Source organism: Durio zibethinus, chromosome 13 (genome assembly GCF_047325235.1).
Source record: "Durio zibethinus cultivar Kanyao isolate XHJ-2024 chromosome 13, ASM4732523v1, whole genome shotgun sequence".
Lineage (NCBI taxonomy): Eukaryota > Viridiplantae > Streptophyta > Magnoliopsida > Malvales > Malvaceae > Durio > Durio zibethinus.
The window spans coordinates 2,128,366-2,151,759 of NC_143174.1; the positions used below are offsets into that span (position 1 = coordinate 2,128,366).

Consider the following 23,394-nt stretch of genomic DNA (forward strand, 5'->3'; position numbering starts at 1 on the left):
TCACTAAACGAGAAGTTATGTCCTCCTAATCCGGGTATCTTTATCCGAGTAAATATTTTTTATTTAAAAAAAGTAATTTTTTTTTATACATGCAAAACAAAAATTTATCTTTTGTAATATAATCTTTGCTTTGTTAAAAAAAATTAGATCGAAATTTAACCTCTTAATATTACGGCGGTTATGTGAATCTAAGTAGGCCACGTTGTCCAATCACATTTAAGTATTTAACCATCAAACGGTAAATTTAATCCCAATTCCCAAGCAAAGAGAAAGAAAGAGAGTCAGTAACGGTAAAATTAGATTTTTTATGTTTCGTAAAAAAATCAGATTCCTTTAAAAGCAGGTGGGGTGAGAGAATCCCAATTCTTTGTCCTGTGCCCTAAAGAAAAACCCCTTCCCAATTTCAGCTCCTGTTTATTTTCAGAAAACCCCTCTTTAGCCCCTAAAATCCAACTTTTCTCTTCACTTTCATCCCTTTTCTTCATCTTCTTCGTCGGAATTAGGGCTTCACGATTCTCAGATAATGAAGCACACGGCGACGAAGAAGAAGAAGAAGCGATCACGTGCGAAGAAAACGCCTGCGGTCAACGATTCGTCACGTGGCACATCAGGTCAGCAGGATTTGCGGCGAGAGGAAGAAGACAATGAAGAACAAAAAAAGTCTCTCAACTCGTTAATGAAAGCCTTTTGTTCGATCTCTCTAGAACAAGCCACGTCAGCTTATAACCAAGCCAAAGGCGTTTTGGAAAAAGCGGCGGAAATGCTATCCAATTTGATTGATAACGATAACGAAAGTGAAGACCCGGAGCCGTCGACGAGCTCGATCTCTAGTGGGTCGTCTTCGTCGGGTTCATCTGGGTCGGATTTTGCCGAAACGGTTTGCACACAGAATCCGAATAGCTTGAGGGGACGATGCAGAGGTGGAAAGCAGCAGAAGCGAGTGGTGGCGGCAACGGGGACGGTTTCGACGGTTCTCGGGAAAGAGTACGTTAAGGCAAGACCACGGCGGGACTCGGCCGCAGAGGCGGCGGCGAGATCGGTGTTGGTGAAAAAAGAGGCGGAGCAGTTCTTATTCTCAATGCTTGGAGACGAGAGTGAACTTGGCGTGGCTGTTGTTCGAGATGTTTTATGTGAGATTTTTTATTCTTTATTTTTTGTGATTTTGTTAGTATGAAGAAGTTTTGAGAATAAAGTTTTATCTTTTTCACATTGAATGACCAAAATTTTTATTTTTGCAGGTCAGTGTGGATACAATGTGGAGAAGGTATTGTGAGTCTCAAATTCTGAAGTTACTTTCTTTGTTGATTTTGATATATTATAAACTGTGAACCAGTTTCATAGTCATTGATGAAATAAGTAAGGAAAATGGATGGTTCATTGATGAAAATTTACTAATTTCTATCCACACAACGGCATTTCTAAAGATCTGGATTCTTTGCATATAAATTGTTTATCACCCAGAAGAAAGGCAATTGGAAATTGGGTTACTTGATTCACAAAGGGTTTGAGTAGGTTGACTTTAGTTGTTTAATTCTCTTTCCCTCTGGATAAATGAGTTCTTAAGGTCAATCTTACTTGACACACTTGGAAACAAGTGGAAGGCCTAAGCTATTGGAATATAGCTTGTTGGTACTTTAGTTTGATGGTATGCTTATTTCTGCTTTGTCATCTTTTTGAAGAATGCCATTATATTCAGTGTATTCTGTCTTTCCAGGCTTTGGACGCATTGCTGGATTTATCTGCTTCCTTCTATGAACAATCCAAGAAGTATAATGGCAATGTGAACAATAGACAAGATACAGGATTCCTCAGTGAATTTGCTGACCATGTAAGTAATACGAATTTCGATCCTTAATGAATGTTTCAAAATTTCTATATCAGTTCCCTCATTCTGTTTATAACATAATGTATTCATCAAATTGGTATTATTTCCTGTTGCTAGAGCAGTTGTAGTCTTCTAGATTTTGATGGAATTAAGGTGTTGTGGTTGGGAGTATCTGGTTTCAGTTTTATTAGAATGCTTACTATTTTATTAAGAGGGGCAGTGGTGACTCAGAGAGAAACCACTCTCTATTTTTGGTTTGGTTAAAATCTTCCTTCAGGTTGAAATAAAGAATAGCACATGTTATTTAGCTCAACAGAATAGACTCAGAGTGAATATGCCGACATATTAAAACTTTCTCCTTCCTTTCCCCTTTCTTTCCTTCCTACCAAACAAAGTGTTATTGTTCTATCTGATGGTTAATTGTTTCTTATACTAAGCCTGAGGTTTTGACCTTCAGAGGAGAGTTAGTTGAGGCTTTGAAGTCAAGGACATTTTTGAATTGCAAACTAAATGTAACTGAAGGGAACATTAATATCGTGTGTAAATTCTTTTAGTTAGTCAGAGATGGAATGAAAACTGAGAAAATGCCCCCTGCTTTTCGAAAACAGACAAAGCACTGAAGGGAACATTGATTTTGTATGTAAATTCTTTTAGTTAGTCAATGATGGGATGAAAACTGAGAAAACGCCCCTTTTTTTGGACAACAGAGAGAGCACTGGAGAATGCATGTTATTATAATTGTGTAGCATTTTTGTTTTAACGGTTCTTTATAATTTCCATTACTTCTTCTGCTTTAATTTTAAAAATTCTATGTTCTGAAGTATTTACATTTCATCCTATTCCACATAAAGTGATCTATAAATTTTCAAACAGTTAACAGATAGGGCACCTGATTGCATGTCCAATTCATCAGAAAGTGAACTTCAAGATGGTATAGGGTCAGTGGGCTTTGGTTGCAGGTAATTTATTCTGTCCGTCATTGTCCTTGATTGTTTTACTTGGTTATTCTTTTCAGTGTTGTTTTAGAAATTCTTCTCACATAGACGTTGTGTTATAATAGCATAAGAGACTTAAACAAGGATGGGAAAGCTACCTCCCAGAAACTTGACTCACCCAAATGAGACTTGATCCCTACCTCTATAAGTCGGATTCTAAGCCCTACCCCCTGCATAGGTAGTACTCCCTTCCAGTTCCCTTATCTTCTTCCAGGTATAGAACGGAACTAAGCCAAATACGTCTTAACCCATCTAACAAGCACTTATAGAGCACCATAGATCCCTTTCTTCTTGTTAGCCCCGGAGTTATAAGAAACTTGAACATCTTATACTTTCCGTCTGTTTTGTCGTAGTCTAATGTTCAGATGTTTCCGACGTACCCAGAAGTCAGGATGTATTCCTCTCATCTTTCTTCTGTCTCACAGCAGAAGGATTGTCGATAGGCGGACGGTTAAGCCTGGCATCAACTTTAGAACGCTTTAATCCTTAAAAAGCTCTTAGTATCTTTAAGGCTGTCCTTCCTAGTTCTTTTTTCCTTCGGCTTTCTCCTTCAAGTTTCTGTCTTCCTCTTTCTAACTTCTCGGGTTGTCTTTAGAAGATCTCTATGGAACCGTTGCAGGAATACCTTAGAGAACTAAGAAAACTACTGAAAAAACAAACAAAAACCCCCTTATAAATCCCCCAGGTGGTGGACCGAAGCAGAGCTTTGGCCCTCGCACTGTCAAATGATTTCCAGCTATTTCATTCATAATCTTGAAGAATAAGATCATTTATGTTAGAAACAATTCTTGTAAGAGAGAGATCAGTGGGGTAACAATTTCCTTGAATTGTGGTATAAAAAATAAGCTCTTGAAGTCATTTCTTAGTGTGGTGTAAAAGTAGTATGTACCACTTGTGGTGGACTTTCTCTTGCATTGCATATAAACTGTGTTCCATACTGGCAATACAGTCATAGCTAAGAATTACTTTTGGTTGAGATAACTCTGCTGCATCTCCAATATCAATGTCATGTTTGAATATTAGATCTCTCATGTTAGAGCCAAAGTTTTTGTATGTTTGCTTTAAATTTGATTGCTCGTAATTTAAGGATCTTAATTATCAAAAACCAGGTCTTGAAATATTAGGCTTTTCCCCCCTCTTTAATTTTAGGAATTACTCAAAGGTTATTGCTAGTTCTGACACTCTGCTACCATCTTGCCCAAGGAGTAACGTGTTGAATCTCCCTCAGGAGGTGTTGGATTCTTTATTTAACATCCCCAAGAGTTCCAAACAAAAACCTAGCATAATGCATTGGAGGAATGTAGTCAAGAAGTTGCAGTCATTGGGACCTGGGATTGATGTTTGTACATCTAGTGTTGCAGAGCCTCAGCAGGATATCTATGGTATTCTCATGATAATTTTCTCATGCTTTGTTTGTTAGTACATGTGACTGTTGCTTTTGAAGTTGGATTATGAATATCACTATAAAAGTCTTACTTTGAAGTCCTACCACTACGTTTTAATTGAGCATCTTTGTTACAAGTGCATTACTTCATTTCATTAAGACCTCAAATATTAATTACCTTTTCCTTAATAGTCACAGGTATATTAGGGAGGACATTAGCATTGAAACATTTATTCTCATGATAATTTTCTCTTGTTGAGATAGAAAGGGATTTAAATAATAGGATTCAAGCAGGATAAGTGAGGTGACGAAGTGTGTCTGGTGTGTTGTGTGATTGCAATATACATTTAAAGTTAAAGGCAAAGTTGTATAAAACAGTTTTAAGCCTTGCATTGATATATGGGACTGAGTTTTAGGCCGTTAAGAAACAACATGAGAAGAAAATGAGTGTAGCTGAGATGAGTATGTTTAGATGGATGGGTGCTAAGACTAGAAGAGACAAAATTAGAAATGAAGAGATTCGAGGAAAATTAGGTTAGTCTGAATTGAGGAGAAGATGAGAAAGGGTCGTTTGAGATGGTTTGGACATGTGAAACATAGGCTTATCTGTGCACTAGTTAAGAGAAATGAGCTTTTGGATTTGGAAAAGACCAAAACTTCTAGAGGTAGACCAAGAAGGATGTGGTTGCAAGTAATAAGAAATGATATGAGGGTTAAGGAAGTTGATAAAAAGGTTGTTTTTATAGAAATGAGTGGCACAAGAAGATTCAAAACTACGACCTAACATGATTTCCATTTTTGGCCTTTTATACAATCGAACCTAGAGTTATGGGATGTAAGGCTTAGCTTGTTGTTGTTGGTTCTAGCTACTAAGGTTTAGACACAATAGTAGCAAGTACGAGTTAAAATACTTATCTAAGCCATAATTTTAATATACAAGTTCTCAAAACTACTTTGAAACTCCCTCCCCCCCCCCCCCCCCCCAATTTCGAGAAATGAAAACCTAAAAATATGCAAAAAGTGGTTAGGTCACTAGAAAAGAAAAGGAAAAGAAAAGGCAAAATTTTGGGAAGGTTCTTGATTAAATGTAGTTTTTTTGGGGTTGAAATCATTTTATTTTGGTTTCCTTTTTCACCTATATTTTCAACCATTTTCCAAAATATCCTCATATAAGTTTTTGCACTTGTTGGCAATCTCTTTTTCTTTACAATTCAAATTTCCTGGAATTGTAGCTATGGGAGATGAATATCACGAATTTAGAAAGACTGCTAAAGAGCATTGGGATTCCATGAGATCATACCATCAAAAGGTATGATGTTTATAGCATTTCTTTTATCTTTGATATAGATGCGATATCCAGTTTGAAGTTTTATACTTCATATAACTTTTGGTAACTATTTGACGAACATTCTTTTACAGGCTGCTACAGCTTATTCAAAGGGGGAATGGGGTTATTCTGCTTATCTTTCTAATCAGGTGTGTATTCTACTTGGGGGTAGAACATTGTGAATCACATGTTACATATATATTGGTAAATTTTAGAGAAGGAGAAAGTGGCAATGAAGCAACAATGAGAACTGGGGATAATATCCCCACAATGTTTGCTTTTCTTCTTTTCTGGTTGGCATCAATATCATGTCTTATGTCAAATTTGTGGCCGGGGGTTGCTTTAGAATCACATGCTGACATGATACCTTGCATCTGAGTAGGGGAAGATACAGACTAAATTGGCCAGGGAAGCAGATGAAAGGGCAAGCCAGGATATATTTGAAGCTAGGTTAGTCCTCGAATAACTAACTGAATAAGAAGTATTCTCTCATTGACTCTATTTTCTTTTTTGTGGTGATATGAACTAATCATTATCTGTCTTTGCAGGAACAAAGGCTTTGAAAATGTGATAACAATTGATTTGCATGGGCAACATGTCAAACAAGCGATGAGACTTTTGAAACTGCATCTTCTATTTGGAACCCATGTTCCTTGTAAGCTTTTTTCTTAGACCTAATGGTTATGCGAGATTGTGTGTGTGTTTGTGATGTAGTTCTACTTATTAGTTACCTTCTTGTGCTCCAGCGGTTCGGACTCTGAGGGTTATCACTGGATGTGGGACGCATGGTATGGGGAAGTCAAAACTGAAACAGTCGGTATGGATTTAAATCATCCCAGATTCAGCCATATGTCCTATCTGCAGTAAATTAATACAAAAAATCAGAAAGCTTTTTGTTGACTAATTTGGAAATTGTTAATGTGGATGTTTTGGAAGATTATATGTGGTTTAAATGTCTTTGACTGATTATGTTAAACTTCCATCCATTTCTTCATTGCAAGCTTTTTGCTTTATGCCCGTGTTTGGAGTACTATGTAGTTATTTTCTTTCCATTGTCAAGTAATTTATGCCAATTGGTGCATGCAGGTCATGAAGCTTCTTGAGAAGGAAGGTATTCAGTGGAGTGAAGAGAACTGCGGAACTGTGCTAGTTAAGGTTGACCAATACAGAGAGTTCAGCTTTTTAGATTCCGATAGTGACACCGAGTAAATTAATTTTGTAATATCAACCACATGTTTTTCTCGTCACCCCCTGTATAAGAAAGACTCGGATGTAATGTAAAATGGTTAATGTGGTGTTTTAACACCAGCTATCAGGTGTTCATATGTATATTTATACAAGTCCATGTATTCTCTATAGGTAGGTGAAAGCTTCTCGAAGATGAAGCTTCCATGTTCCTGTATGTTGAGTTTAGCGAAATCATACCTGTACATTGCTTAATAAACATAGACTATGTTCTTTTGACTTTAATTAGAACCTCAATATTTTGGGGACATGTCCTGTTCTTGCTGCCAGTGAAATCGTAGCCTGTTTTTTTTTTTGGGTTTTTCTTCCAATGAAATTCTAATAAAATGTACAGTGCTACATAAATCAGGTTAATCTGGGGTCATGGAAACGCTGCTTCAGACAATGATAACCTTTTAACTTGGCGTACGTCGGTCGGTTTATTGAGATTCCAAGCGCTTTCAGGTGGAAGTACAGCTCACTTACAGCTGGACCCAAATATATTTTTTTCTTCTGTACATGTTTGATGGTAGATATTTATTTATTTATTCCTGGAGTCGTCCAATGCCAGCTCTCAATCAGATTGTAAAATATCTCAAGAAATAAAATAAACGTACGACAAGGAATAAGCTTATCTATCCTCACAAAGTCTGTCATAACTCCCTCTTTTACAGACCAATCATATTTCTCCCCAAAACATGCAATTCCACTCTATATCCAACAAACTTGACCGTCATTCATTACCATCATAGACAAAAAAACCGCCATTGCCGACTGGTCGCTCCATCACCGCCCCGTTTTCTCTCTTACCAGAAGATATATATTGGAGACAGAGAAACAAAGAAAAAAATAAAATTTACATTGTATCATAAGAACGACGGTTTGAAATTTCATTTCCGGTGGAGGCTACTATGGCCGACATCAGTAGGACCAAAATCAAGCGTTTCAATAATGGAGCCGAGAAGGCGAACGGATTCGATGACGGAGATGGAGATGATACGAAGAGTGAGGACTGTGATGTGGAGGTCTGGGATACGCTGACCAAGAGCTTTAAGCAGGTACAGGTTGTACTGGATCAGAATCGGGAACTCATCCAGAAAGTAAACGAGAATCACCAGTCGAAGATTCCCGATAATCTCGTTAAGAACGTCGGATTGATACAGGAGATCAACGGGAACATCTCCAAGGTTCTCGAGATTTACTCCGATTTGTCAGTCAATTTCTCGGACATTGTTCGTCAACGAAAGAGGATCGGGAACTGGAAGGCGGACGGTAGGCGCTATTGAACTGATTTCTAGTAATTTTCGAAAAACTTTCAGCTTTATCTTCTGTTTAAGGTTTGGTCTTCTGTCGTCATGGTGTCATTCAGGATTAATAAAAACTATGCCGTTTTGTTTGTGTCAGGGTGTCGTTTGTTTTGTTCAATAGAAGTTTTCAGTTTCAGGCGTTTGTTCAAGGTTTATGAGTCAAGTTATCGTGTCTTTTGGTGAAAGTCATTTGTGAACTGATCTCTGATCGAACCCGGTTTTAACTTTTTAAGGTTAATGTTAAGCTGATGATGGTTTATGCTTATCTTGTGTTTGTTTTGTTTGTTATGTTATAGCTGCGGGACTTCCTTGTCTGTTTAATCCACCCCGCAGACGAATATGAGGTATTTTTCTTCTGTTTGAAATTTGTCTTAATTTTTGTACTGTTTTGCAAATTTCACTGATTGGTTGATGGGCGGATATCGTCGGGATCATAGCAGCAAAGCTCATTCACATTTTCTTAACGGTACCAATCTTTTATTCTTATATCTTTGTGAAAAGTTTTCACTCTCTGAAGGTGAGCGGTGGACTAGGTGAGGTGGAAGATAGAAGTGATGGTAAAGATATTGGTGGTCAAGGTGAGGTAATGGTTGCAATGGACTAGTTTGGTGCTTTTGCTTATGGATATGAAGGAGATATCATGTGGTGGTTTCCGATGAGGTCAAAGAGGACTAATTTGGCAAGTGGTGGAAGATTGGTTAATTGTAGACAAGGCATTATCAGTACCAGGAAAACGATATTTAGATATATTGTGCATGCGGAAGCTGAGGGTGGTGAGGAATAATGTTGAGTTCATGAGATAATTTTGGGAAGATAAAGATGTTCTTGTGGAAGTTCAGGGTGGATGGACGCTGAGGTCATAGCATAATTCATTAATTCTGGTTACAGGCTATTGGTTGAGGTGGGAGCTGAAGTTTGCTGGCAACGGCCTTTTTCTTCTGGAAGTGTTCGGAAACCAGGGTGAAGGCTGATTTTGGTGTATAATACACATATATTTACTTCAGCCCCACACGTTATTCTCACCATGTCCTCTCCTACTATGCTACAGTCAACAACTTATTCACTAATCCAATTCTATGATGCTAGACATATTTTCTGTTCACCAAGATCATCCTACTTCTTCAACTGTTATTTCTCTAATTTGATCTTCTTTTCGCCTATCTAATTGTAATAATGAATCATTTCATTCTTCATCACGAGGTGAACTTTTGTTGTACTAAGGAAGTCATTGTAGGATCCCAATATATAGATGACCCCTACTCCATTCTGAAAGAATAATAGTATTTCTCATTGGTTATTACTTTAATTCATACATATATGATCACCATTTTTGTGTTGTTTTGATAGCACAATCAAATGTTGATGAACTTAAACAAATTTTCTGATTACCATCAATTCAGTGCACAGCACTATCCTCAGCTCATGGAGATGTTTAACCTTTCATACTGTTACTGCATTTGACTTGCATAGGATCTTAAGTCATGCTGCCAAGCTCCTCAGCATTTTCATCTACAGAAGCAGGTAGTCAATTCCAAAAACCTGGTTATCTGGTGATAAATGTAGCTTATTGTGTCTGTTCATTGGTAATTTGTCATCTTAATGCCATTGAACAGTGCATTTCTTGTCCTCCTGAAAAATAGAAGTGAGAAAGTTTCACAAGAGGGAGAGATTGGGAAAGGTGAGCATTGCTTCGCTTAAAGTGTCAACAGAAAAATGCACCAATGCCAATGTTTTGAGAAGTTGGGAACGTTTCAGTAGCACCCTTTTGTTATATTGTTTCATGGGGCATTCTCAATCAGCTAGAGTCTAGGGATGCCAATTCCCTAACTCTTGTGTTAGATATATATTTACCCGGATTCTGTTGCTGACTTAAGTTTAAATGTATTTGGCTCTTGATTACGATGAATTTATATTTGATGCATTGTCAATTTTAAATATGTTTTTAAGATTAAGAACAGTGGCTTATTTTTGAACAATCTTACTTGGATAGATCGAGCCGTTTATCGTACACTTAGAGGGCCAAAGTGAACAGGTCTCTTTTCAGCAACAAACAAAAAGCTTGTGACGTTTACCATCCTACACAATATGTGAAAACATGATTTTGTTCAGCTAAACTAAGTAACCTTCAACTAAGTGGAAAAGCTCCCGAGTACATAAAATGTTCATCTTGGGAGTTTTCATCACAGCTTGATTGGAATAACAAAACACCCAAGTTTATATCCACCAAAACATGAGCATGATGATTACAGATGAAGTTCACCACTGTCAGCAATCACAACATTGCTCTTCGGTGTGCCGCTCTGCCTTCCTTCAGCTTCAATTTTGTAAACCACATCCATTCCAGACAGCACCTTTCCAAATACAACATGCCTGCCATCCAACCTGTAGAAAGTAGTCGATAATTAGCAGCAAAAAAAAAGGTATCATCTTTATTGGTTGTAATTTTGAATTCGTTATTACCAGCTGGTTTTCACAGTTGTAATGAAGAATTGTGAGCCATTGGTGTCGGGACCAGCATTTGCCATTGACAAAAGCCCTAGAGCAAAAAAAGAAAAAAAAAGTTCTTGTCACAAATATTCAGTCATTCGTTAAAGGAAGCTAGATATAGCACTTGATAGAATGCCATATGGCTCACCAGATCCAGTGTGCTTCAGCTTGAAATTCTCATCAGCAAATTTCTCACCATAAATAGATTCTCCACCTCTTCCATCACCAAGTGTAAAATCACCTCCTTGTATCATGAAGTTTGGAATAATCCTGTGGAATGCACTACCTTTGTAGTGGAGAGCTTTCCCACTCTTTCCAACACCTTTTTCCCCTGAAATGGAAAACCCAATCTTAGAAAGATGCTATGTCAAACAAAAAGTTTCCGAGTCATTCACAAAAGGCTAGACCAGCTTCACTTTTGTTTTCATTTTCATTTTTGTGCTTTTGCCGAGTCCTACACCCATTACATCTTTATGCCTCTACAAGCTCTCTTGTTACCATTTTAGGAATATTTTACAGTGACAAAGGTCAATCAGGGAGATCACTCACATACCTGTGCACAGTGCTCGGAAATTTTCTGCACATAAGAAAGTTTAAGCTTATTAGCAAGATAATTGCTAGTAGTGTAGAAGAATATAGATGTAACTTGTAAGCCACTATTTTAGCCATAACAATATCACACCTGCTGTTTTAGGCACCGTCGTTCCAAAGAGTCCCATGACAATTCGACCTGAGAACAATAGTTCAATAATCTTTTAGCTATCTACACTGAAAACAGAAGTAGGAGTGGTGTAATAAGAAGTAACATAGTACTTCTACAGTTAAAATAACAAAAAAGCCCTGAAATTTGCCAAAATAAGCTCTTATGCTAGTAATGTACCCAAATACGCACTTAATTTTCAATTTTTATCCAAATAAATTCTTATTCGAAAAGAAATGTTTATTTCTGTTACAATCAACACTAGTTGGATTTTTTTGTTCACTTGGAAGTTAAAATGGCCTGAATAAAAATTGAATTGAATAACAAGAAAATCTTTAAAATAATTTTTTTCAATTTTAAAATTTGGGGCATGTCAGCTTTCATGTCAACAAAAAAATCTAACTGGCCTTGACTGTAAATATACAAATTAAAAGTTAAGAATTTGTTTGGATACAATAAAAGTAAAAAGCCTTACCTAAGAAAAGTGAGAAAGTTCACAGCTCGACTAGTAATTTAGCCTACTACTAAAAAATCTATGATTATATTAGAGTTCTCTCACCATATCAAACTACAACCTCGTTTCTTCTCAAAATATTAGCTATATATTACAGGTCTGCTAAATCACTTCATAATCGCAAAACCCTTTTATTTTTCACCTTTGGAAGTTTATTTGTAGAAACTTCAAGACACTATATGCCATGATGTTTTCAATCACTCTTAGAAAATAATAGCATAAAAGAAAGCTAAGAGTTATTTAGTTTTACAAAAGCATTCCATTATTATATAAATATGAGAATCCATCTCTTTCTGCAAATTATTCACAGAAACATTTCCACATAACCAATGTTGGGCAATTCATAACACATAAACATTTCCACATAACACAGAAACAATTCATAACACTGAAAATTATTCACAGAAACATTTCCACAAAACCAATGTTGGGCAATTCATAACACATATCCAATGTGATTACTCCATCAGTAAGAAACTGAAGCATACCAGCAGGTTTTCCAGCAATTTCAACATCAAAGTAAACTTTGTGAGTAACTTCCTTCAAATCTTCCTTGGACTTTTTTGCCTGAACATTTCAGTAATCACATCTGATTATCAAATTCATCTATCTAATTACAAAGAAATATAACTCAATGCTATTAGCAAAGTGAAACGAAGAAAATAAAAGCAACAAACAAACAGTCAAGAAAATTAGAAGAAACCCAGACGATCTTAACAAAATATGAAGCGATTTTCACATTTTATTCACAGATCAAGACCCAATAACCAACAGTTTAGAAAAAACCCAGAACTAAAAAGGAAAGGGAAACAACATAAAGAAAAGTGAACCTGAGTGAGAGTTAGAGATCCAAAAAGGACCAAAGTGCAAAGCAAAGTGAGAGACAGCGATCTTAATCTCTCCATCTCTTTACTCTTTTGCCTTACCAGTTTCGGAGTGATTAATACGAGGATAGGAGAAGCAAAGAAGCGTTATATACGGGGAAGAATATCACTGGTAAACTGATAAGCCAATGTATGTGTGCCATGTGGCTTGATGGGTGTGCTTGAATGTTATTCTACAGCGTTTTGCTTCTTTGGGTCCAATGGCGATTTGGTTTTGCAAGATATGGGTGGGATTCGGCCGGACCATATGGCTATGTTTGAGGCCAATGTAGGTTTAGTTTTGTTGGCTTATGGGCCAGTTTAATTGAAACTTGGGGCCCCTAGAATATTTAGCTGGTAGGAGCTTTATCTTTTCTGATTTTGGACCAGGTCCTAACTCCCCCAACTACATTCGACAACAAATGAGCTTGTCTAGGATAAACCTGAACTATGAAAAGTATTTTTAACTCAAATTTCTTACCATTTTATAAGTATGATTGAATGGTTAAATACTAGTAAAAATCTATAGATGATATCAAACCTAGATTCTGTTCCATAATTTTTTTTTCTATCTTTTTTGAGTTTGTCATGTAATATTACACTTACATGCAGTTGGGACATGTTAAATTTAACGTTAATGCTTAAGAACATCTTAAATTTGACTTGATTTTACGATTTTAAAAATTTCTATAAATTTTTGATTATGTTTGGCATTATAATTGACATAGCCATTGAATTTTAGAAGGGAATTTTTACTCCTTTTTTTTTATATATATTTTCCATTCGATTCCATCCTGACGAGTAATAAACGATTTTGGAATTGATTCTTGTAGTGGTCTTTTAAAATTCATTCAGAAAAAGAAAGGGTGTGAAAATGAAAATAAAAAAGAGAAAGGCTATACTGCATATTCTCAACATGAACAACATGACAAGCTTTAGCTGAAAGAAGATTAAACAAACGAAAAGGAGACATAAACGATTAAATGTAAAAAGAGAGCTTGAATTAAAAACTAAATTTATACATCCACGACCATCACACATTAGTCTTCTGTTTCCAATTTTTTTCTATATTGTTTGTATGTGGGAATAAAATCAAACTTCCAGGAATCGATCCCTCAAGGCAGAAAACAAAGAAGGCGGGAATTTGTTGAAAAAAATCTGATATATAAAGAGAGTTGGAGAATATATGTCACCTGAAAAATCATCAGCAATAATATTCCAAGTAGGAACAAGTTGAAAGGAAAGAAAACAGTCATTGATTAGCGCTTGACATTTCATGTTTTCCTTTGATCTGATTCTGTAAAGGAAGGTTTGTCAGAGCTATTTCCTTATGGGGTACATGGGAAATTACAGCATGTGCATTTGCTTCCCTAAGAAATTTGGGGTCACTGAGGCAGGGCCTCCAGTTGATGTGAAGGAGGTTTTCATGGAATACGCCCAGGGGGGAACCTGGATGACGGTGGAGCAGCTGAGACGGTTCTTGGTGGAGGTTCAAGGTGATGCTGAAGCTCCCATGGAAGATGCTGAGAGGATTGTGGGGGAAGTGCTTCAGAGGAGGCATAACAATCTAAAATTTACAAAGCAGGCTCGACTAAGTCTTGAAGATTTTCACTTTTACTTATTCTCTGTGGATCTCAATCCTTCACTATCAGGTATAAACTTGTTATTGCTTCTTTCTTGGTGTTTTATTCGGCTGCATGTGCTAGGAAAAGTTGCATATTTGTCTCGAGAGAAAAACCAAAGTACATTTCAATGTTTAACATGGAATATATTACACTCAGGTTCATCAAGATATGACTGCTCCTCTCTCCCACTACTTCATATATACTGGTCACAATTCATATTTGACTGGAAACCAAATCAGCCGTGATTGCAGTGATGTTCCAATCATAAAGGCACTAAAGAGAGGTTTAAGAATGGTGGAACTTGATTTATGGCCAAATTCTACAAAAGACGATGTTCTTGTTCTTCATGGATGGTATGTACATTTCATGTATAAATTCAAAAAAAAAATTCTAAACTAAATTTACTTAGTCAGGAAGCTTGAAAGATTCTTGTATTTTCAGGGTTTTTCTTTCTGAGTTAATGAACTTTTGTTTTTGTGTGTATTTATGAAATGTAGGACCCTGCAACACCTGTGGAGCTGATTAAATGCTTGAGATCCATTAAGGAGCATGCCTTTTCTGCATCTCCATATCCAGTGATAATTACTTTAGAAGACCACCTTACCCCAGATCTTCAACCTAAAGTTGCTCAGGTTTTTTTTATCATCTTCTTCTTGGAATTTAATACCACCATTCTTAATTTCCTGGAATTATACATTTCTAATTAATGCTTCATATCACTCTTTTTTTGTCTATAGATGGTAATACAAACCTTTGGAAACATGTTGTTTTATCCTGAATCTGATTGTGTGAACGAGTTCCCTTCGCCGAAAGAACTGAAATATCGAATTGTCATATCAACTAAACCTCCAAAAGAATACCTTGAAGATAAAAACTTATCAAGCAGAAGAAGTAACTCCCACAAAGAACGAGAAACTGATGAAGATATATGGGGGAGAATGTCAGGAGATCTCACAAATGATGGTGATAAGGTCAGCCGAAAAACGAAAAAAAAAAAATGCTGATTCTCAATTTTTAGATTTCTTCCTCAATTTCTCCTTGGGTTTGAAAAATTTTGGCCTTGTTCTACTGCAGAGTGACTGTGATACAAGTGAACATAGTCAAGGTGATGGTGATAATGAAGCATGTGATCATTGGGAGCAACCGCACCCACATACAAGAATCTAATTTCCATTCCAGTTAGAAAGCCTAAGGGAAAGCTAAGAGAGAAACTAAAAGTTGAGATAGATAAAAGTTAGACGCCTAAGTTTGAGTGAACAAAAATTTGAAAAGGCTACTGTCTGCCATGGAACTGAAGTTGTAAGGTGCACAGCAATTTGATTAATGTTTATTTGTGACTGAATCTGATCTAATCCGTGAAATAATTGTATTTAGGTTCAAACAGAGGAATATTTTGAGGATATATCCTAGGGCTACTCGGGTTAACTCCTCAAACTACAATCCTCTAACTGGTTGGATGCATGGGGCTCAAATGGTTGCATTAAACATGCAGGTTGGGTTTGTATTCCCTTTTTCAACATCTGAAAACGTTTTTCAAATACTCTGTCTCATTGGTTCCTAATAATCTTCTGGGTCTAGGATTACTTATAACATGATTTATGGTCTAATTGCAGGGATATGGCAAATATCTATGGTTGATGCATGGGATGTTTAGATCCAACGGAGGGTGTGGCTATGTGAAAAAGCCAGACTTTCTGATGAACATGGGTCCAAATGATCATGTTTTTGATCCTAAAGCAAAGCTGCCAGTGAAGAAAATCTTAAGAGTGTGGAGTTCAATTGAAACAAATATGATTCCCCACCATTCTGGCAGTCTTTTCTCTAAGTGCCTTCCCATGTTACTCAACAGGTAAAAGTATACATGGGAGATGGATGGAATTTAGATTTTAAACTAAGGCACCTCAATCTTTGGTCTCCACCAGAATTCTACACAAGGGTAAGCATTACTTGTTTATGGTACTTAGAAATTTGATTGACAGAAATCCGTCATCCAATTACTCAGATGTTCAAGTAATGCCCATCTCCAATCAGGTTGGCATAGCAGGAGTACCAGCAAATAGGACAATGAAGAAAACAAAGAAAAGAAATGGCAATTGGACCCCAGTGTGGGATGAGGAGTTCACATTTCAATTGACAGTTCCAGAAATAGCTTTACTTCGAGTTGGAGTTCATGAATATAACATGTCTGAGAAAGATTATTTCGGAGGCCAGACTTGCCTGCCGGTGTCCGAACTAAGACCAGGCATCGGGGCAGTGCCTCTATTTACCCGCAAAGGAGAGAAGTTCACTTCACTAAGGCTTCTCATGCGCTTTCAGTTCGTCCAAAGAGATAATTAGTCTTACACACAGTTTTATTACAGCAGTACTTTCCCATAGTTAGGATGTTCATGCAAATGCAATAAATTTCAAAGCACGTACCAAAAAAAATTCTTCAAATTTCATTTTTGTGTTTTATGATGGTAATCAAATGTCAGAAATTTATCAGACTCAAATTTGTCAAGGTCACTCAAGCTGTCTACACGACAACACCAGTCAATCTATCTTCTTATTTTCAACCAAGAATGCCCTACTTTTTTCCCTAATTAGGCCCCAAGGGCCCAGCGTCTGTTCTTGTCTGGTAATGTTCAAAAAGCATCAATAGTAATTAGTTGTTAATAAAGGTAGTGGTACCATATCGTCAATGACATTAAAGATACCTATCGGTTCACTTTGTTTTATTTATCTTTCTGATACAGATCATGCATGATAAAAATTTCCATCTGAATAATCCATAATCCATAATCCATGGATTCTCCTAATAATAAAACCTTGAGGAATTCTTTCCCTTGCTTGGTTAGAGAATATAAAATCTTGGTTACAAGCATTTTGCTCTCCTTGAGTATGACACTACAGAGAGACCTGATTTCGGAGGCCAAACATGTTTGCCTTTATCAGAGTTGAGAACTGCAATCCAGACAGTTCCGCTACATGACAAAAAAGGAAACAGGTACAGTCATGTAAGGCTTCTATTGAGCATCAAATTTGGGCTCCCTTCAGATTTCTGACTTCTGACACTTGTTTGATGTTGTAATGAATATCATACATTGCATGCCTAAACATTGGTCAATAACATTGCTCAGTTTATTATATATTTTCCTTACAAATCAACAGAGCAGTTTTACAATCTGTATTATAGAAACTAGAAAGAATTGCTGCTAACCCTTTTGGTCGAAGGTATTGAATATGTTTAGAACATTGCTCAAATGCCCAAAATAGTACTTTTGGAGCTGCATAGTCTCCACCAGCTTCGTATCAATGGTCAATGAAGTTTTCTTTCCTTCTTCTCCAACCCCACCCTCACCCCCCACTCCCCCTCTCAGTCTTTCTGTCTCTCTCTCCCAAACAACGGAATTTACCAACCAGGCCAAGCCATTGGAAAGTTTACTGGAGCTGAGTTGATTGTCAGTACCTAATCCATCTGTTGCGCCTGAAACAATAATCACAACAATAGAGAAGCAATAGACAACAATCAATAATCAAATACGTAGAAAAAATAAAGCACATCAAGATTTACATGAAAAACCCTCCAGTGTAGAGGAAAAAAAAACCACGGACCACCAGAAAAATCTACACTATCAAATAATAGGTATACAAAGTTCTTCTCTAGCTAAAACTAGAGCTAATCAACAACTAGAGAAAATTTGAAGAAATCTCACCAAATAAGTGACTTAACAAATACACCATGGATTTGTTCTTAGAGAGCTTCAAACCCAATCTTCATCGTTCAGAATGTATAACTCTGAATCATAAACCTCTTGACAAGGTTCCAACTCAATCAGACCACGGATCGACTTCCGTTCAAAACTCTCCCTTTTTCTTTTTCTCTCTGCTTTTCCTGGCTTTTCTTCTTTCTCTAGTTGGTTTTCGACACACACTTAAAATAACCCTACCTCTTTTTTATTAAGTAGCTAGGGCTCTGTGTAAAATGAAAGATCAAGGCACATGGCCTTTACTTGGTCCAAAACCACTTACATGGGACTGGACCCCATTTTCCTAACAATCTCCCCCTCCAACCCCATTAGGAGGAGATTCATCATCATAGCAGTTTCATTTGGAACTTACCTTAGCCAGGGAACTTATTCCGGTCAAGTTACTGCAAAGCTCAAGCTTTTTCCTAGGAAGTATCTTAGTCAACATATCTGCTACATTTTTATCAGTATGAACTTTCTTCAATAGCATCTACTGTTCTTCAATCACTGAACGTAACCAATGATATCTAACATCAATGTGCTTTGTTCTAGCATGGTACATGGTATTCTTACTCAAATCTAAAGCACTCTGGCTATCACAAAATACCACATACTCTTTCTGATTCAACTCCAATTCAAGAAGAAAACGTTTTATCCAAAGCATTTCTTTACATGCTTCAATTGCTGCAATATTCTCAGCCTCTGTAGTTGACAAAGTAACATACTTCTGTAACTTAGATTGCCAAGATACAGCTCCTCCTGTAAAAGTGAACAAATACCCTGAAGTAGATTTCCTACCATCAAGATCGCCTCCCATGTCAACATCAGTAAACCCTTCTAGAACTGGTTGTGAAACTCCATAAGTCAAGCACATTTTTGAGGTACTCTTCAAATATCTAAAAATTCATTTCACTGCTTCTCAGTGAACCTTCCCTGGATTGGAAAAAAATCTGCTCACTACACCAACTGCATGAGCAATGTCAGGCCTTGTACAAACCATAAGATACATTAAAGAACCGACAACAGAAGAATAAAGAATACTAGACATAGCTAATTGCTCTTCTTTAGATACTGGACAAGATTTCTTACTTAGATGAAAATGGTTGGCAAGTGAACTGCTAACTGATTTAGCATGTTGCATGTTGAATCTACCAAGCACTCGTTCAACATACTTTTCCTATGACAACCATAGATTTCTAACTCTCTTATCCTGGATAATGTCCATACCAAGAATCTGCTTTGTTGGCCATAAATCTTTCATATCAAAGAACTTAGACAATTATTCTTTCAACCTGCAAACCATACTAGCATCTTGTTTTACAATCAACATATTATCAACATATAATAATAGGATAATGAAGTTACCATTAGGGAATTGTTTAACATACACACAAGAATACGCTGCTGTTCTTTTATAGCTATGACTCACCATAAAAGAATCAAACTTTTTGTACCACTATCGTAGAGCTTGTTTCAAGCCATACAAGCTTTTCTTCAATTTACAAACTAAGTGCTTTTTTCCTTTCATTTCAAAACCCTTAGGCTGATTCATATAAATGTCCTTCTATAAATCACCATGTAAAAATACAGTTTTAACATCAAGTTGCTCAAGCTCAAAATTCAAACTAGCTATCAATTTCAGTACCACTCGAATAGAACTCATTTTTACAACTGGAGCAAAAATCTCATCAAAATCGATGCATGTTTCTGAGAAAAATATTTTACTACCAATTGAGCTGTTTACCTCACTAGTTTGTCACCATCTTTTTTCAACTTGAACATCCATTTATTCTTTAATGGCCTCTTTCCTGTTGAAAGTTTAACAAGATCATAAGTATCATTCTTTCGTAATGACTCTATCTCTTCTTTCATTACTTTTAACAAGTGCTCTCTATCCGGAGTAGCCTGTACATCTTGAAAGCTTTCTGACTCTCTTTCACTGGTAACTAAAATCAAATCTGAACTTGGATACCTGATAGATGACCTGCGCTCTCTAATAGATCTCTTGGGTTGAGACTCTACATCACTTGATGTCGAAGGTCGCTCCCCCTACTCAACACTCTCAAGTAGAGAGGATTGCTCCCCCTACTCAAAACTAATAGCATCTGGCTCATCACCAACTGTGGCTGGCTCATTCATATCCCTAAATTCTGTTTCTTGCTCATTTTCACCATCTGTGGCTCTTTCCTGTGGAATTTCTGTCGATGTTGAAATATCACACTCAACAGTAACTCATGTAGTCTTCTCATTTTTCTCAAGATCTGTTATGATTTTTTTTCATGAAAGATCACATCTCTACTTCTGACTATCTTTCTCTTTACTGGATCTCATACCTTGTAACCAAATTCTTCATCACCATATCCTACAAACACACATTGTGTGGCTTTACTATCAAGCTTCGATCTCTACTCTTTCGACACATGCTTGAATGCTTTACACCCAAAAACTTTTAAGTGAGAGTATGAAGTATCTTTCTCTGTCCATATTTTTTCTGGAATGTCAAAGCCTAAAGAAACTGATGGTGACCTGTTAAGTAAATAACAAGTTATGTTGACTGTTTCACCTCAGAATGGCTTTGATAATTTTATCATCCTCAACATACATCTGACTTTTTCCACAATTGTACGATTCATTCTTTCAGCTATACCATTATGCTATGGTGTTTCAGGTTCTGTCCTCTCATGCCTAATCCCATGCTTTGAGCAATACTCTTCAAAGCCTTTAGATGTGTATTCCCCACCATTATCAGTTCGAATACACTTCAAGGGTAATCCTGTCATCCTTTCAATCATGGCATAAAATTTTTAAAAATACTGTAGTACCTGACTTTTGTATTTCAACATATACACCCAAGTCTTACGTGCAGCATCATTAATAAAAGTAACAAAATATCTGCTACCACCTAATGACTCAACCTCAATGGGACCACATACGTCAGAATAAATTAATTCCAATCTATTTTCTTTTCTCTGAGAACTTTTATGAAAAGAAACTCTATGATACTTACCAAACAAACAATAATCACATGAATCGAGAGATATACCTTTGGTCAAGGGAATGAGAGAGTGTCTTGCCAAAATCTATAACCCTTTTTCACTCATGTGTGCTAGCCTCCTGTGTCACAAGTTTGCTGAAGCATCATTTTCAATGGTATTTACCTGGTTACCGTTCAATTGCATCCATATCTTATACATTGTGCAGCATAGTTTTCTCCTTGTAACTACCATAGATCCTTTGAGAAGCTTTCACTGTCCATTCTTTTGTCGGCTTTCATATCCCTCTTTATCAAGGACATTAATAGTAAGCAAGTCCATTCTCATATCTGAAATGTGTCTGACATCCCTCAAAGTTAACATGTAGCCTGTACTAGTTTGTACAATATATCACCAATCCTAACAATCTGCGACACAATTTTATTTCTCATCTTGGTACAACCAAAGTCTCCTACTTTATAAGTTGTAAACAACTCTCTTTTAGAAACACAATGATATGCCGCTCCTGTGTCAACTATCCACTCAATGTCAGGATCACTAACATGATTACAATCACCATGTGTACAAATTAAAGTAACTGAATCACTATCTGAATTCACTGTTACAACATTGCCATCATCTGAACTCTTACCTTTCTCATCTTTTCGCTCTTGCTTCAAGATTTTACAATTTCATTTTATATAACCCGCCTTACCATAATAGAAACACTTCACTTTACCTCTAGACTTGGTTTTATGTTTAGACTTACCACGACTTTTTGAGTCATAACCTCTGTCGATGTTTCTACCCCTGTTCTCTATGACTAGAGCTTGATTCTCAGGGTCTACATCTTTTCGTCTTGCTTCTTCATTAAGCATACTGTCTTTACCATTTACAATGTCACCTTATAATTAGGAGCTGAATTAAGAACAGTCACAACTAGAGTATTTCAGCTGTCTAGCAATAAACCCAAAAGAAATAACGCCTTCATTTCATCATCCATCTTAAGCTCCATAGTAGTCATCCGATTAAATATATCTTGAAAATCACTCAAGTGTTCTGTAATAGATCGTCCATCCCTGTACTGTAAAGTTACAAGTTTTTTAACAAGCATAACTTTATTCATACCTATTTTTCTCTCATACAATGCTGCCAATTTTTCTCAAACAATGTGAGCATCTGACTTCTGCGCTACATGATGGAACACGCTGATATCAACCCATTTTTTTATTGTAGTCAGCGTCTTTCTACCTAGCTTCTTCCAGCTTTCATCTTTCATATCTGTTGGTTTAACCGAATCACCCAATACTAGCTCATACAAATCTTTACAGTATAGATGATCCTCCATCATAGGCTTTCAAATTGAATAATTTGATGCTGTCAATTTTATCATGGAACTTGTATCACCTTTCATGATCTCAAACAGAATTTACTTCTATCCTGAATTGCTTTTGTATCGATGTCTCAAAATAACCCTCGCTCTGATATCACTTGTTGCGTCTGAAGCAATAATCACAACAATACAGAAGCAATAGACAACAATCAATAATCAAATACGCAGGAAAAATAAAGCACACCAAGATTTACATGAAAAACCCTCCAGTGTAGAGGGAAAAAAAATCACGGACCACCAAAAAAATCTTCACTATCAAATAATAGGTATACAAAGTTCTTCTCTAGCTAAAACTAGAGCTAATCAACAACTAGAGAAAAATTAAAAAAATCTCACCAAATAAGTGACTTAACAAATACACCCTGGATTTGTTCTTAGAGAGCTTCAAACCCGATCTTCACCGTTCAGAATGTATAACTCTGAATCATAAACCTTCTGACAAGGTTCCAACTCAATCGAACCACGAATCGACTTCCGTTCAACCAACTCTCCCTTCTCCTTTTTCTCTCTGCTTTTCCTGGTTTTTCTTCTTTCTCTACTTTATTTTCGACACACACTTAAAACAACCCTACCTCTTTTTTATTAAATAGCTAGGGCTCTGTGTAAAATGAAAGATCAAAGCCCATGACCTTTATTTGATCCAAAACCACTTACATGAGACTGGATCCCATTTTCCTAACACCATCTTCAATGACAACAAGTTCAATTATAATTCCATGTTCATCAATCAGTCCTTCTTTGACTTCTGGTTTTCTAACCGTGTACGTATGTAAATTCAATGCACAATCTGTGTTCAAATGGTAAATTCATATGTAAATACTCATTATATTCTATTTTTTTACAAAAAATATATGAAAAAAATAGATTATTCAATTTCTCATGTTAATACAAAATATATATATTGTACCCTACAACCTAAGTAAATTATACATTTAAGATACCCAAAAAAAAATTATCAGCAACTGAACTCGAATTCAAGACCATTTACGTGAAAAACAGGATCCTACCAATTCAGCAAAGCTCGGTAAATATCACCATCGGAAGCAACAA

At 36.5% G+C, this 23,394-nt stretch overlaps 5 protein-coding genes across 19 annotated transcripts; 4 read left to right on the forward strand and 1 right to left on the reverse strand.

The window, feature by feature from the left end:
• The first annotated feature begins 369 nt into the window (after positions 1-369).
• LOC111303737 (SMR domain-containing protein At5g58720-like) lies at positions 370-7,001 on the forward strand. 4 transcript variants are annotated; one of them, XM_022900150.2, is made up of 11 exons: positions 370-1,130; positions 1,239-1,264; positions 1,715-1,828; positions 2,699-2,784; positions 3,970-4,202; positions 5,437-5,513; positions 5,624-5,680; positions 5,914-5,981; positions 6,080-6,186; positions 6,278-6,348; positions 6,618-7,001. In XM_022900150.2, the coding sequence occupies exons 1-11, from the start codon at positions 524-526 to the stop codon at positions 6,738-6,740; spliced, it is 1,569 nt and encodes a 522-aa protein (XP_022755885.2). In that variant the 5' UTR covers positions 370-523; the 3' UTR covers positions 6,741-7,001. The 4 variants fall into 4 exon arrangements, with proteins under 4 accessions (XP_022755885.2, XP_089598767.1, XP_022755886.2 ...); XM_089742641.1 differs by having other exon boundaries at positions 6,281-6,348; XM_022900151.2 differs by having other exon boundaries at positions 4,024-4,202.
• Positions 7,002-7,315: 314 nt separating this feature from the next.
• On the forward strand, positions 7,316-9,983 carry ELF4-L1 (ELF4-like 1). Of its 11 annotated transcripts, none has more exons than XR_016326997.1 (4): positions 7,316-8,027; positions 8,359-8,406; positions 9,533-9,583; positions 9,676-9,983. XR_016326997.1 is itself a non-coding variant. In XM_022900158.2 (3 exons), the coding sequence occupies exons 1-2, from the start codon at positions 7,667-7,669 to the stop codon at positions 8,403-8,405; spliced, it is 408 nt and encodes a 135-aa protein (XP_022755893.2). In that variant the 5' UTR covers positions 7,316-7,666; the 3' UTR covers position 8,406; positions 9,533-9,983. The 11 variants fall into 11 exon arrangements, 4 of the variants coding, with proteins under 4 accessions (XP_022755893.2, XP_022755891.2, XP_022755890.2 ...); XR_016326998.1 differs by having other exon boundaries at positions 9,703-9,983; XR_016326999.1 differs by having other exon boundaries at positions 7,322-8,052.
• Positions 9,984-10,073: 90 nt separating this feature from the next.
• LOC111303738 (peptidyl-prolyl cis-trans isomerase CYP20-1-like) lies at positions 10,074-12,750 on the reverse strand. Its single transcript, XM_022900153.2, has 7 exons — positions 12,594-12,750; positions 12,252-12,330; positions 11,232-11,279; positions 11,103-11,126; positions 10,698-10,880; positions 10,523-10,598; positions 10,074-10,444 (listed from the first exon to the last, which is right to left on the reverse strand). Exons 1-7 carry the CDS (start codon positions 12,666-12,668, stop codon positions 10,306-10,308), a joined length of 624 nt encoding a protein of 207 aa, XP_022755888.2. The 5' UTR covers positions 12,669-12,750; the 3' UTR covers positions 10,074-10,305.
• Positions 12,751-13,409: 659 nt separating this feature from the next.
• LOC149515221 (phosphoinositide phospholipase C 4-like) lies at positions 13,410-14,496 on the forward strand. Its single transcript, XM_089742394.1, has one exon. The coding sequence runs from the start codon at positions 13,957-13,959 to the stop codon at positions 14,494-14,496; it is 540 nt and encodes a 179-aa protein (XP_089598520.1). The 5' UTR covers positions 13,410-13,956.
• LOC111303736 (phosphoinositide phospholipase C 6-like) lies at positions 14,425-17,564 on the forward strand. 2 transcript variants are annotated; one of them, XR_016326996.1, is made up of 5 exons: positions 14,425-14,604; positions 14,749-14,883; positions 14,989-15,222; positions 15,326-15,555; positions 15,626-15,743. XR_016326996.1 is itself a non-coding variant. In XM_089742644.1 (5 exons), exons 2-5 carry the CDS (start codon positions 15,708-15,710, stop codon positions 16,586-16,588), a joined length of 582 nt encoding a protein of 193 aa, XP_089598770.1. In that variant the 5' UTR covers positions 15,520-15,555; positions 15,626-15,707; the 3' UTR covers positions 16,589-17,564. The 2 variants fall into 2 exon arrangements, 1 of the variants encoding a protein (XP_089598770.1); XM_089742644.1 differs by lacking the exons at positions 14,425-14,604; positions 14,749-14,883; positions 14,989-15,222 and adding exons at positions 15,865-16,017; positions 16,101-16,187; positions 16,283-17,564 and having other exon boundaries at positions 15,520-15,555.
• Positions 17,565-23,394: the final 5,830 nt, after the last annotated feature.

Excerpts from the sequence above, each read along its gene's own strand:
- LOC111303736 (XM_089742644.1), top strand. The coding sequence starts at position 15,708 with ATGCATGGGGCTCAAATGGTTGCATTAAACATGCAG. Across the intron at positions 15,744-15,864 it reads TGGTTGCATTAAACATGCAG|GGATATGGCAAATATCTATG; the intron begins GTTGGGTTTGTA and ends GTCTAATTGCAG. Across the intron at positions 16,188-16,282 it reads CACCAGAATTCTACACAAGG|GTTGGCATAGCAGGAGTACC; the intron begins GTAAGCATTACT and ends ATCTCCAATCAG.
- ELF4-L1 (XM_022900158.2), top strand. The coding sequence starts at position 7,667 with ATGGCCGACATCAGTAGGACCAAAATCAAGCGTTTCAATAATGGAGCC. Across the intron at positions 8,028-8,358 it reads CGGGAACTGGAAGGCGGACG|CTGCGGGACTTCCTTGTCTG; the intron begins GTAGGCGCTATT and ends GTTATGTTATAG.
- LOC111303737 (XM_022900150.2), top strand. The coding sequence starts at position 524 with ATGAAGCACACGGCGACGAAGAAGAAGAAGAAGCGATCACGTGCGAAG. Across the intron at positions 2,785-3,969 it reads TCAGTGGGCTTTGGTTGCAG|GAATTACTCAAAGGTTATTG; the intron begins GTAATTTATTCT and ends CTTTAATTTTAG. Across the intron at positions 4,203-5,436 it reads GCCTCAGCAGGATATCTATG|CTATGGGAGATGAATATCAC; the intron begins GTATTCTCATGA and ends CTGGAATTGTAG.
- LOC149515221 (XM_089742394.1), top strand. The coding sequence starts at position 13,957 with ATGGGGTACATGGGAAATTACAGCATGTGCATTTGCTTCCCTAAGAAA.
- LOC111303738 (XM_022900153.2), bottom strand. The coding sequence starts at position 12,668 with ATGGAGAGATTAAGATCGCTGTCTCTCACTTTGCTTTGCACTTTGGTC. Across the intron at positions 11,280-12,251 it reads AATTGCTGGAAAACCTGCTG|GTCGAATTGTCATGGGACTC; the intron begins GTATGCTTCAGT and ends TATTGTTCTCAG. Across the intron at positions 11,127-11,231 it reads GACGGTGCCTAAAACAGCAG|AAAATTTCCGAGCACTGTGC; the intron begins GTGTGATATTGT and ends TCTTATGTGCAG.